The sequence below is a fragment of the Talpa occidentalis genome, unplaced genomic scaffold (genome assembly GCF_014898055.3).
Source record: "Talpa occidentalis isolate TD23 unplaced genomic scaffold, MPIMG_talOcc4v2.1, whole genome shotgun sequence".
Classification (NCBI taxonomy): Eukaryota; Metazoa; Chordata; class Mammalia; order Eulipotyphla; family Talpidae; genus Talpa; species Talpa occidentalis.
In genome coordinates this window covers 146,377,341-146,390,005 of record NW_026555331.1, presented here as the reverse complement: position 1 = coordinate 146,390,005, position 12,665 = coordinate 146,377,341, and the positions used below count along the sequence as shown (strand labels likewise).

At 54.5% G+C, this 12,665-nt stretch overlaps 1 protein-coding gene across 1 annotated transcript in view; it reads left to right on the top strand.

Moving 5' to 3' along the window:
- The first annotated feature begins 1,790 nt into the window (after positions 1-1,790).
- PARP12 (poly(ADP-ribose) polymerase family member 12) overlaps positions 1,791-12,665 on the top strand; it is a 32,412-nt gene continuing 21,537 nt past the window's right edge. The window contains exons 1-4 of the mRNA XM_037514371.2: positions 1,791-2,119; positions 5,756-5,891; positions 8,432-8,732; positions 11,531-11,632. Coding sequence (XP_037370268.1) covers positions 1,791-2,119; positions 5,756-5,891; positions 8,432-8,732; positions 11,531-11,632 — 868 coding nt within the window. The remainder of the gene's footprint in view (positions 2,120-5,755; positions 5,892-8,431; positions 8,733-11,530; positions 11,633-12,665) is intronic.

Genomic DNA, 12,665 nt, shown 5'->3' with positions numbered 1-12,665 from the left:
TGAGCTCCCCCTCCCCCTTAATAAAGAACTTCCTTCCTCCTCTTTGAATGCTGCTTGATTCCCTGATGAAATGCATGCCTCAAAAAAGAACTGCAGTTCTGCTCTGCTCTCTCTTGCACAGGTATTAAGGAAGCTGGTTTTCAAGGCTGCACTGGAGCTGGGGGAGGAACAGGGCGAGGGTATGTCAAAATGCTGCAAAATCGGATGTTCTTCCTTGGATACAGCTGCTTTTCCGGACTAAATGCTAAATGAGTTGCCGCAAGACTGGTAAATTTCCAGAGCTCTGACAATGTTGATTCTGACCCATTTTGTCCATTTGTCCGTGCTCGTAGGGAAGGGCAAATTCCCCCAGGTCCTCGGGCCGCCATTTTCACAGACATCGCCCTTCTTTTTTGAGAAATGTTATTTTATTGCCAAACAGTGTAAAATCATTGAAATTAAAATTTTTATTAAACGTTTCACACAATTAAATTTTTTTAAACTATAATCAAAATCCACGAGAAACACCGCCCTTCACCTCACCCCCCAATTCCTAGTCAGTTGCCGGTATTACTACCTGCTCGTCAAATCTACTCAACAGATGTTTGTTGTCCTATTATAAAGACTTACATTCACTCAAAGTGGACACGACAGCGCATTTTCCCTTCCCAATCTTCCCGCCCCGCTCCCCCGTTTTCCACTCTCTCCCACAAGAAGCTTCCAGCAAACAGCCGCGGCCGGCCGTCCTCCGCCCTCTCCGCGCGCGCTCAGAACCGGGCCGCCGCGCTCCCGCTCCAGAATTCTCTCTCAGTCGCCGCCCCACACGTCTCCACAGCCCTCTTTTCTGAATGAACCAGACAGCATCGCCGTCTTTCTAGAACACAGGTTTAACGCACACGAAGAATCCAGACGACGACAGGCCCCACGTTGCTCCCGGAACCCCAGCCCACCGCCTCAGAAATCGCTTTTGCCCATAACTTAGATACTGTTCCCTGTGCTTCTAGAACATTCCCTGGGGCAAGACCATCCTTTCAATCGCGACCCCGCGTCACTCCCGCCCGGAGCGGCCCTTCCCGGCTCCCTCAGCCGCTGGCGCGACCCTCCGCGCTGAAGCGTCTTTAAACGCCCGTTCGCGCTCGGCCCGCGGGGCTGGGAGGGGAAAGCGGCTCGTTTAAAAGGCTCCAGCCGCTGGGCTTCCCCGAGGCCCGGGCCGCCGGCGGAGAAGGAAGGCGCCTTCCCCGGGGCCGGAACCCCGACTCGCGGCCTCGCTTCCGTCGCCGCCTCGCGGAAGCCGGGGTGCAGCCTCCGCGGCGTCGCGTGCCGGGTGCAGGTGGCGTCCGGGCCGCCGCGGGCGGGAAACGAGCGGGCCCCGCGCCGCGGCCAGACGCCTCGAACGTTCCCGGGAGGCTGCGCGCGAGCCGCCGGCGACGCGGCCGCCTCAGCCCGACGACCGCGCTCCGTCCGCCGCCGAGCGCGCCGCGAGGGAGCCGCCGCGTCGAGCCGCCTTCCCGGGGGCCGCTCCGAGGCCGCGGGCGCCGCGGCCCGGGCGGCCGACCGAGCCCGGCGCTTCCCGCCGTCGAGCGCCCCGTCGGGCCGGGCGGCGCGCCCCGCTGGCGGCCCCGAGGCCGGAAGGCGCCGGGCGCGCTCCGCTGCGGGCCCCGGGGCGTGGCGAGGCGGCCGGGCCGCGGCTCCCCCCCGCGCCCGGGAGCTTTCGCTTTCGTTTCCCGCTGGCGTCTCCACCCCGCTGCGGCGGCCGCCGGCGTCCGGGCGGCTCTCGGCCCGACGGGCAGCGCGCCCCCGCCGCGGCGGCCATGGCGCAGGCCGCGATGCTCGGCGAGGTGACCCAGGTGCTGTGCGCGGCCGGGGGCGCCCTGGAGCTGGACGAGCTGCGGCGCCGCGTGCGGGGGGCCGTCGGCGCGGACGCCCTGGAGCGGCTGCTGCGGGAGCGCCGGCGCCTGGTGGTGGCGCGGCGGGCGGGCGCGGGCGGCGCGGCGGCCGCCGAGCGGGTGGTGCTGGCCGCCTCGGAGCTGCGCCTGTGCCGCGCGCACCAGGGCTCCAAGGCGGGCTGCGCCGGGCCGTGCGCCGAGCTGCACCTCTGCAAGTTCTTGATCTACGGCGCCTGCAAGTTCCTGAGGGCCGGGTAAGGCGCCGCGCCCCGGGCCCGACGGCCGCCGCCGGGCGGGGGGGGCGGGACGGGGGACCCGGCCGCCCGCCTCACAGACCGGTTTGGGGCCGTCTTCGCCGGGCTGAGGCCCGAGGCGTCTTCCCCCCCGACCCCCCGCCCGCTCCTGGTCGCTTCAGCGAGCGTTTATTGAGCGCCTGCTGAATACCTGGCGCCGGGGGAGGGAGTCGCGGTGGAGCCCTGACCGCGAGGCACCTGCGGGCTCCCGGGGGCGGGGGTGGGTGGGGGGGGTGAGGTGGGGAGTCGGGGCTGGAGCGGGTGAGGACGCTCCAGAAGAAAACGGGCTCGGTCTGGCTTCCCAGCTCGCAGACCCGGGGCTTGGGGAAGAGGCGTTTCCCCGCGGGCTCGGCGAAGGCGGCTCCTCAGCCTCGCGTCACCCGTGACCGTCCCGGTTGACCCGCTGAGCAGCCGGCGGGGGCGTCTCCCCGCGCCCACGGCCCGCAGAGAGCCGGCCCCGCTGACCCCGCCGCCCGCGGGAGCAGCCCCGGCTCGGGCCCTTCTGCTGGCCTCTGCCCTGCCGGGAAGGCCCTTCTCCCGGCCCCGGGAATCCGCCAGGCCTCCCTCACGTGCCTCTGTGGAGCCCTGTTCCGCCCCCTCGTCAGGGGACCCCGTGTCCCTGCTCATGGGCTCCCTCTTATCCCCCCTCACCACCTCAGGGGGACGAGAAGGCCGAGGTAGAGGCCCAGCTGACTCCCCGGCACGCAGCTCTGCGCCTGGGGGAGTGGGTTGAGGTTTCTGCCGCAGGATTTGGAGGGCACCCTGAAGGGGCGGGTGTCCCAGAGGGCGGGAGAGAGCAGTGGGGGCACCTGTTTGGAAGCCACTCCAGGGATCTAGAAGAATTTGTGCCTTTTCTGTTTTCTGCTTTTGGCTTAATAGTCACATTGTTTCTTGCTCAGGTGGGGTCCAGCAGGGTGGGGTGGGGGCTTAGTCATTCGGGGACCCAAGCTGGCAGACCTCAATTCTGCCCTCGTCAGCCAGCCCGTGGCTCTTCAGGCCATTCTGGAAATCAGGTGCAGGAAGAGGGTGGAGATGGCAGGACGGGGTGAGGGGGAGGTTTTTTTGGACTCACCCCATCTCACAGTGCTGATCCACCCACGTCCCCTGGGCGGCAGGACCTGCCTAGATGCAAGGGGTACTGGGGGAAGAAGTTCCTGGAAAACACCTGCCTAGAAATATCTGCATTAGTATTTACCAAGACCCAAGTAAAGCCTGAAAAGGAAGGGATGTGTGTGAGAAATTTGGGGGAGATGAGGATTGGTGAGAGAGTGGTGGTCGGGTTTTCTTATGGCTGTTGGAGAGGTGACTTCCTTTCTTTCTGTCGGCAAAGGCAGTGGGAGAGGGTTTTGTTTTGAAGTGTGCCCAGGTCTGAAGTGCGGGAGGGTGCTCAGGGCCCCGAGGGGTTGGTTGGGCTGCTGGGGTCGCAGCCCTGGGAGTCAGTTCCATGCCTGGTGGAGCTGAGGGTGGACCCCCACTGGCTGATGAGGAAGGACAGGGTGCAGTCATGCGTTGCTTAAGGAGGGTGATGTGTTCCATCTGAGAAATGCATGAGGTGATTTTTGTTATGCAAATGTCATAGGGTGTAATCACACAAACTTTGATGGTAGAACCTTCCACACAACTGGGGATATGGTATCGTCTTTTGGGGCCCCTACCATCATCGTCATATATGTGATCTGTCCTTGACTGAGACATCGAATGGTGTTTGTAAATGGTGGGTGCGTGGCTCTAAAGATGGGGCTAAACTGTTGAATCTAGATGACAGCCCTCTTTGTCTAGTTCCCCGAATTTGGGGTTAGATTTTGCTCATCTTGGAAATCTGGATGTCTGCTAAATGAGATATTTTTGTTTGTCTAGATGATTTTGAGTTTTCTCCTTCTTTGCTTTTCTTTCATGCTTTACACAGGTGTGTTTCTTGCGCCAGCCTTCTCTGACTGTTTCAGGGTCCCAGCATGGAGAGTGGGTGTGGTGGCCGGCACTTTCTATCTTTGCCCTGTGACTCTCCTTGTTTTGCTGAACCAAAGGGTCAGCTGTTTCACAAATAGGTCATCACCGTGGCCATTGCTCATTGCCAGCAGCTGGGAAGGGCCCAGGTTACAGCCTTCCTTGCCCTGCTTACTAGAACAGCCCCTGTTTCAGCCCTGCTCTCCTCCTTGCTTCTGGTGATCTTGGGCAGGCTACTGCATATCTGAGCCTCAGTTCCCTCATCTGCAAAATGGCTTCCTCATAGATGTGTGGAGGACTGAATAAATTAACTTATAAAACATTGAGGCAATCCCTGTTTCTTGATAAGTGCCCAGCAAATTTTAGTAGCCATCACCATTATCATTATAATTATCAGCTGTATGTGGCTCTCGCAGCACCAATATTAGCCACTCTGTCTAGAATGTTCTTCCTTGCCTGGGTCCTCCTGTTTGTTTCAGGTGTCACACCTTCCAGGCGCCCTGCCTGGATTGCTCCCCACTTCAGTCAGGCCCAGGGGCCCCTGCACTCTGCTGATGTATTCTGAGCACAGCGGACCTGGCACTTTCCCACCATCCTCTGCCCCAGCACTGGGGGGAGAGGGGGAGGAGAGTCAGCATGCCTGCAAGGATTGTGTCCTAGCAGTGGAAGAGGGGAGTTGCCTTTTACTAGTTGGGGGACCTACAGGAGATGTGGGTCTGGGGGAGTTGATCAGGGGTTTAGTTTCCTTTTGAGATGTTTATACTTAGCATGATACACGAGGTGGGGCAGTGACTGAATCGAGCAAATGCTATTTGCCTGACTCTACCGGGTGCTGGTGACCCAGGTACTCATTTGAAGTCTTAACTGGATCATTGCACACATGCCAGTGCCAGGCCCATGGTTAGTGCTCCCTGGGGACTTGGTGAGCTGAAGAGTGGAGGAAGGGAGCAGAAAAGAAGGACTGGGCCTCAGGACTGCGTGTGTACAGGGAGCCGAAGGTGTCCATGTTTGTTCAGCTATTGTTGAGGTGCCTGCAAAGTGCCAGAGCCTGCTATGCTGCGACTCGTCTTTGGGTAGCAGCCTTGTCGTTCTCATCAGACACCTGTTGAGGGGTGCCGTCCTGGGTCCCTAGAACTTGCAAGGTGCCATCTCTTCTTTATAACGAAGTGTTATGTTTTTTTCATCACACAGACATGCCAGCTTTTCCCCTGTGCTCCTAAACAATGTCAGAGACTGTTTCTGAAAAATTACCTTAAAGATTTATCAGCTGTGTCAGTCTGCCTGGGCTGCTGTACCACAGCCCGGCTGGTGTAAACAGCAGAAAGTTATGTTCTCACAATTCTTGAGACTAAAAGTTTGAGTTCGAGATGTCAGAGTTCTTCGTGGCCTCTCGCCTTGGTTTGTGGGTGGCAGTCTTCTCCCTGTGTCTTCACGTGATCTTCCCTCCGTGTGGGTCTGTCCTAATCCCTTCTTCTTGTAAGGACACCAGTCGCGTTGGATTCGGCCTCCATATATCTCGTTTTAACTGAATTACTTCTCTGAACACTCCATCTCCAGTAGTTACTCCTAAGGTTCAGGGAGTTAGGAATTCGGTGTTAAATTTTTTTGGGGGGCCTACAGTTGTACCCTGATCCCAGCTCTGCTTCTTTGCAGGAAGAACTGTAGGAACAGTCACAACTTGTCGAGTTCTCACAACCTGAGCGTGCTGAGAACCCACGGCGTCGACCACCTCAGCTACAGTGAACTCTGCCAGCTTTTGTTTCAGAATGACCCCTGCCTTTTGCCTGAGGTGAGTGCCAGGCAGGGCTGGGTGTGCACAGGGAGAGAGGCCGGAAGGCTGAAAGCTCAGGAAATCTAGTAGAAGAAAATCCGAGCATGCGATTGTGACCTTGGGGATCCCCCCATGGTCCACCTGGATTGAATTCCCTGCTCTGCTCATTTTTAGACCCGTGCCCCTCCTTGAAGCCTCTTTTCCTTTTATGTCGTTTGGACTGGTCACCGCTTCGCAGGGCTTCTGTGAGGTGTGGTGACTGCAGTGAGGTGTTACTTCTCTGGGCATGAGGCTCTCTAGCCAGCCCCCCTTGTGGAGCAGCATTTGGAATCACAGAGGTATCCCTGGACTTGGTAGTTCTGTGGAGCATTCCAGAACTACTGACAGGAAGAAGATGTTTATTGATCCACATACAGCCAGGAAGTTTTGATGTGGACTCACTGCATTTCCACCATGAGCCACCTGTTTCCAGGCTGGCCTGTTTGGTTAGGTACTTATTCAGGCCCTGAGGAGCAGACACCATGGTGGGAATAGAAGTGTGGAGACTACTTGGGGAGGGAGCAGAAGGTCGGTGCACCTTCAGGTGGTGATGCAGGTGCGACATCTTGGCAGGAGAGAGGGTCTGACTGCAGCGCAGTTCCAGGAAAGTGCCCACCTAGCCAGCGGGACGTGCTGAGCCAGAGTCACAGTTGGAGGCAACCCACGTCTCCCCAGAAGGCATGCTGGTTGTTGGCTGGGAGCAGCACGCAGGATGTGATCTCAGCGTGTGTAAGAGTGTGGCTCCAGGGTGCTGTAGGTGTGTCCAGAGCTCACCAGGGCTGCAGCGCTCCCAGGGCGTGGCCAGGAGCATGCTATGGGGTGCATGGGTGCTGTTTCTGGCGTGAAGTACAGATGAGATGGTATCTTTCCAGGGAGATGCTTCCTTATTACTCAATTCATATCACCCTTTCAGAAAGGCACTGTGTAGTGACTGGCACTTTGTAAATAGTTATTTTTTTCTTTGGCCTTTTGAAACTTCATATTGATTGAATTTGACTAACTTTCACGGACTGTCCATCATGAGTCTGCACTGGCCATGAGAGGAGAAAGTGGCAGTTCTACCCGTGAGGCACAGTTAGCGGGTGAGACACACGGGTCAGCAGATGATTGCAGGTGCTGTTTCAGATGCCCTGGGCACAGGGAAGGCATCTAGAGGAGAGGGTGCCTGCTCTGGGTGCTGAGGGATGAGTGGAGGATGACGGGCTGGGAAGAGAGCAGCACAGGAGGAGGGATCCTGGTCTGGTCTGGGTGGGCATGGACGTCATCATGACCCTTCTGGATTGAGGGCGGGGAAGGCGGCAGGAGAGAAGTGGGTGGGCAGAGGCTTGTCCAGGAAACCTTCTGTATCACGGGGTGGGGGTTTGTGTTTGGGCAGTGGGTATGCCCTCTGAGGTCAACTCGTCAGCAGCTTGAGAAGTGGATCGGGAGCCTCTCTCTGCTGGGTGTGCTGTTTGGCCCAGAACACAGGGCCAGCAGATGGGAGCTGAGACCATAAACTTAGATCCAGCGTGGCTCTCCTGCTCAAACTTCTGCTCTTAGCCTCATCCCCTTAGTAGATGGCCATTTGGGGGATGCCACTACAATTCAAGCACCCAGTGTGTTTCAGGCATTGCATTAACCACTTGGTATGCTGCCCCTTTAACTATCACATCAGCTTGGTGGTGTAGGCAACATTCCCATTTTAGGGACTAAGGCTCTGAGAGCAGGTAAAGAGAAGGTGAAGCAGCTTGAAGTGGCAGAATCAAGCTTCTCTAGCCTCTCCCATGGGGGCTTCCATCCCCAAAGCTGGTTCCCTGCTGAGCCAGGTCTGATCTGCAGTCCTCCAGAGCACTTCTACATGTTCCTCGGTGTAGGGCTGTGGGTTGAGCGGATGGGCCTTTGGTGATCTCTGGCCCCATCCTTAGGAGTATGCAGGTAGAAGAGAAGGAATAATTCATTCCAATTCAAATCCCAGCACTGCCAGTAACATATTTCAACAGACATTGTGAGTGCCACACAGTATTAAATAGCTGTGTGACCTAGGGCAGGCTGGGTAGCTTCTGGGTCTGTCTGCTGTGCAGATGGAAAAGAACTGTATTTGGCCATCTGTAAGATTCTTTACTCGGAGCCTTTTTGACCCTAAATAGTTGGCTCTGGAGCCTGGCTGGGGAGTGCTGGAGATTCAGCGGGGGATGGGTGTAGGAAGGATACTTCTCTGAGTTATGGGGAAGTGTGGGGTGAGACTAAGCAGCTGTGATTGGTTTGAAGCTCTTAGGGTTTCCCCTGCTGAAGGTTCTCTTCTCAGCAGCCTGCTGTCTACCCACTTCCCATTTAGCTGAGCACATCTGTTGACAGCCCTCTGTCTAGAGTGAGGGACGTTCCCAGAGCAGCCTGGCTGGTGGGGATCGAGGCGTCACAGCTTTGGCTAGCTCTGGGGGGGCGAGGGGGGGGAGCTGCTTCGAACCAGTGGGCTGATCTGGTCAGCAGGGGGTGGTGATGTGTGGAGCCTTCCTAAGCTGCTGTCTTGCTCCTCTCAACAGATCTGCCAACATTACAACAAAGGAGATGGCCCCTACGGCTCGTGTTCCTTTCAGAAGCAGTGCATCAAGCTGCACATGTGCCAGTACTTCTTACAGGGCGAATGCAAGTTTGGCACAGGCTGCAAGAGATCTCACGATTTCTCGAATTCTGAGAATCTGGGAAAACTGGAGAAGTTGGGCATGAACTTGGACCTGGTGAGCAGACTGCCTTCCATCTACAGAAATGCTCATGACATCAAGAACAAGGACTCCGCCCCCAGCAAAGGCCCTCTTGTCCCACCGGCCCCACAGCGTACCTCTGGTAAGTTAGGGGGCTGGGCTCTTGGTTTCCTGCTGGAATCTGGCATGGAAAGGGTGGCCTAGAACACATCAGCTGCTTTCAGTGAAACACAGTTGGGGATCCCTTCTAGTCAGAGGGAATTGGGAAGGTGCTGGAGACTGATGTGAACAGCTGGCCAGCCTGCACAAAGGCCACTGGTGTTGACAGTGAGCGAATTCCCGGCAGGCCTGGTGGGCACTTAGATGGGAGGCTCTGCTGCTCTCTGATCAGTCATCCCTCTGTACCCGGAGAGCTTGGTACCTGGTTCAGTACCTGGTTCAGCTTGGTACCTGAGGGACCTAGTAAAGGACCCCCGAGTCCTTGACTTGGGGTCAGTGAGGGACCCCCGAGTTAAGGGTGCCATGTGCACAACTCTGGGGTCTCCTTTGAGTTGTATTGTTTTGATTCCTGTGAAAAGAGTAAATGGAACATTTAAACTCCAGCTCTCCTCTGGACATGTAAAATAGAATTATTTTAGACGTTGTGAATTGGCTTTGTCCTTCATCTCCAGCAGCGGGGGCACCTGGTGGTAGGTGGTGCTCAGACATTTGTTCAGTGAACGAGCGTGTTAGATACTTTTAATTGTCCTTGCCACATGTTCAGTTTTTTTCTATTTTCTTCAGTTAGTTTTGGTTAATTTCTTCCAACGATGGGAAGCCTAGAAGTAGACAGGTTTTGCTTTAAGTAGAGCCGTGTGAGTGTCAGTGCCTTGTGGCCCTTCATTGTTAGGAAGTGGGGGAGGCTCTGCCCAGTCCCAGCAGGGCCAGAGGGCAATTAACTGCCCTTGGTGAGCCAGCGGGGGTCACTTTGAAGCCCGACAGGTACAAGTACGGATTTCCAGGCCCAGCTTGAGGCATGTCTCTGGGGTCTACACAGAAGAGGGAAGATGAGCAGCAGAAAGACAGCGGGGTGCTGGGCAGGAGGAGCTTGCTAGTGCTGTGTTTTATTTGTAAGCTCGCTGCAGAGAGCGTCTGGAATAGTTCTTCTGAGCATCAGGCTCTTGTATCAAAAGAGTGAGGACTTAAAGGGGGTAGAAAAAAAGGTATTGGTCAGTTTGAAAGTCACAGTTTATCTTTCTGTAATCAGATTAGGAGAAAAATGGAGAATCACTGGTAGCAGGACGAAGCAAGAATCTTTGAGGGTCTGGCACCGTCTGTTTCCCCAGCACGGCGTAGGAGGGAGGCATAGGGACGTGCATGCCGAAGCCAGGGCGCTCTTACATGCCACAGCTTGTTGCTGGCAGGGCTGTTGTTGCCCTGGTCGATGACTGGTCTATTCCCACAAATCTTTATCAGTCTTCATCACAGGAAAGGCACTGCTCTGTGCTCTCAGCCCAACTCTCTTGTTCTTGGCCTGGTTGGGGTGACAGCATCCTGCTCGATATAGCTTTCATTGTCACAGTTGAGAAATGGTGACTGATGGTGGCTCAGCCAGCCATCGAAGGGATGAATGGCCAATCAGGATGATTCTTTCTGAGCTTGACAAGATGATCGGGAAACTTGCAGGCCCTGACCTGGTGGTAAAGGCATTGGAAATGAGGGAGTTGAATCCAAGTGCTCAATGGAGACATACACTCCAACAGTCACCTTCACCCCCACATCCATGCCCTCCCAATACTTACTTTGGCCCCTCAATAATGCCTCTTCTATGCTTATGTGGTGGTGGGGTTGTGGGTCTAGTTAGGTCAAGGTTCACAGCAGTGCTACTCTTAAAGGTGTACTTTGTATTTTTTTTTTTTTTAAGATTTTTTATTTTTTATTTATACAAGAGCCGGGGTACAGGTCAGCTATGCGGGAGGGTGAGAGGATTCACCAGAGATAGAGCGGGGAACAGAACAGGCAGACTGACGAAATACACTGCTGATGGGAGCAGCGGGCGACACAGGAGAGGTCTGCTCGCCATGTGGGTTGCTCCAAGGCTGGTGGGGATCGAACTGGCACTGCAGAGGCTGCGGACAGCTTCACAGCGCTGTGCTCAACCACCTGCGCCACCAGGGAGGCTCTTAAAGGTATACTTTGAAAGCACTTTATATACTCTTTATATTAAGATTGTTATAATTTACTTTAAATTAATAATTAGTACCCAATTCTAAATTGTTCATTGACAAGTATTTACTGTTAGAACTAAATCTAGTTCGTCAAAGCCCTCTGGTTGCCCCCCAGGGTCCTCACAGCCTTTGATACACAGGTTCTGTGCTATCCAAAAGTAGAATGTTTCTATTTGTTGTGATTTGGTGGGTTATTTTTTGGTTCCAGAAAAGCTGTTACCATTATTTTATATGGAAAATGTTTTGAGTGTTTCCATACCCCCAAGTAACCCAGCAAATAGCAATGGTTTACTTTTGGGTAGTGGGGGAAACCTGTAGAAGGAGCTCGAGCTATCACAGCGTGTGGAAAAGTAGTTTTCCCTTACAAAACAAGTGTCAGAAACTCCTCTCCACCATTGGAGGTTCTGAATCTTCTGGGGTACGGTGTGGGCATGGGGGAACAGGGCACTTGCATTTTTATACAGGTCCTCTGATGAACTGGGTGCACAGTCAGAGGTGAGAAGAGCTTGTGCCCAGTTAAGTGACCAGCAGCCGTGTGTCCTCGGGCTCTTCCCTCCAAGCGGGGACCTGCCTGTGTCCAAGGGCATGTTCATCCCAATCATCATAGGATTTTTCCCACTTGTCTCTGCAGAATGATGGATGACTCTTCTTTCCCTCCTTTGTGCCGTGAACTCTAACCCCATACTAGAAGCCTCAGTGGAAGCTTACACATCTTTGTGGTGTTTCTTTGTAGAAAGAAGAGACAGTTCAGGTTCTGGGTCCTCAAACACTGCTAGCCAAGAGGAGAGTGAAGAGATTTGCTTATACCACATCCGGAAAAGTTGTAGCTTTCAAGGTAAGTTGGAGGAAGCCCCTTCCTCACCTAGAGTGTGGGATGACACGCTCAGCCCTGGAGCTCTGCTCTGAGAGGATGGGGCTGCTTGTGAGCTCGTGTGACCCACTGACAAAATCAGTTCTGAAGATTTTGTTGGGGAGTTGAGGATGCTAGGAATTTGTTGAGTTTCAAGAAACCTTCTATAGGTGAGTATTTGGGAACATGTTTTCTTCATGCAACAGTGAGTGTGAAGTGTTAACTCTTGGTCAGCTTAGCGTGAGGTATAGACATGCAGGGGACTCCATGCCCAGTCTAGTGGGAACCCAGATCAGTGCCACCCATGAAGTGAGATTAGCGATGCCTTAGAAACCAGGAGGCCTTCTTAAGGAGGTGATATTATGTCTACTGCTGGAGGACAAGTTCTTGCTTAAGTTGGGGGGCAGGGGTTCTCTTCCTCAGCTTTTATCAGAAGTACCAATTCTTGTGTTGTCTGTATTTTCATTAATCTTTGTTTTCTTCTGCTGCTGTCCTGGGCTTAGAAGAAAGATTCCCTCTCAAATTTGGTGACTTCTCTTAAAAAACAACCACCCAACTTGTTGCTTGGTTTTTAGCCTTTAAAAATTACCCAAGCAATTGGGCCTCTCTGGTGGTACAGGGGTTAAAGTCTCAGCACTGTCAAGCTATCGCCAGCTTCTGCAGCATGGCACAGGTTCTGTCCCCGGCCAGGGAGCTGCCCACATGGCGCAGCAGACCTCTACTGTTTTGCCCGCTGCTCCCCTCAGCAGTGTATTTCAGTCAGTCTGCCTGTTCTGCTCCCCACTCTGTCTCTGGTGAATCCTCTCACCCTGATACCTTGGCCTATACCCCAGTTCTTGAATGCATAAACAAATAAAAATAAATCTTAAAAAAAGAATTACCCAAGCAATTCATGAATCCTTTCACTTTGTAAGAGAGCCCAATTATAAGGGTGAACCCTGAAGCCATCCTTCACCCTTTCTGAAAGGTAAAGAGGTGTGGTGTGGGCATGAGAAATGTCTTACATATTCTTAAGCAG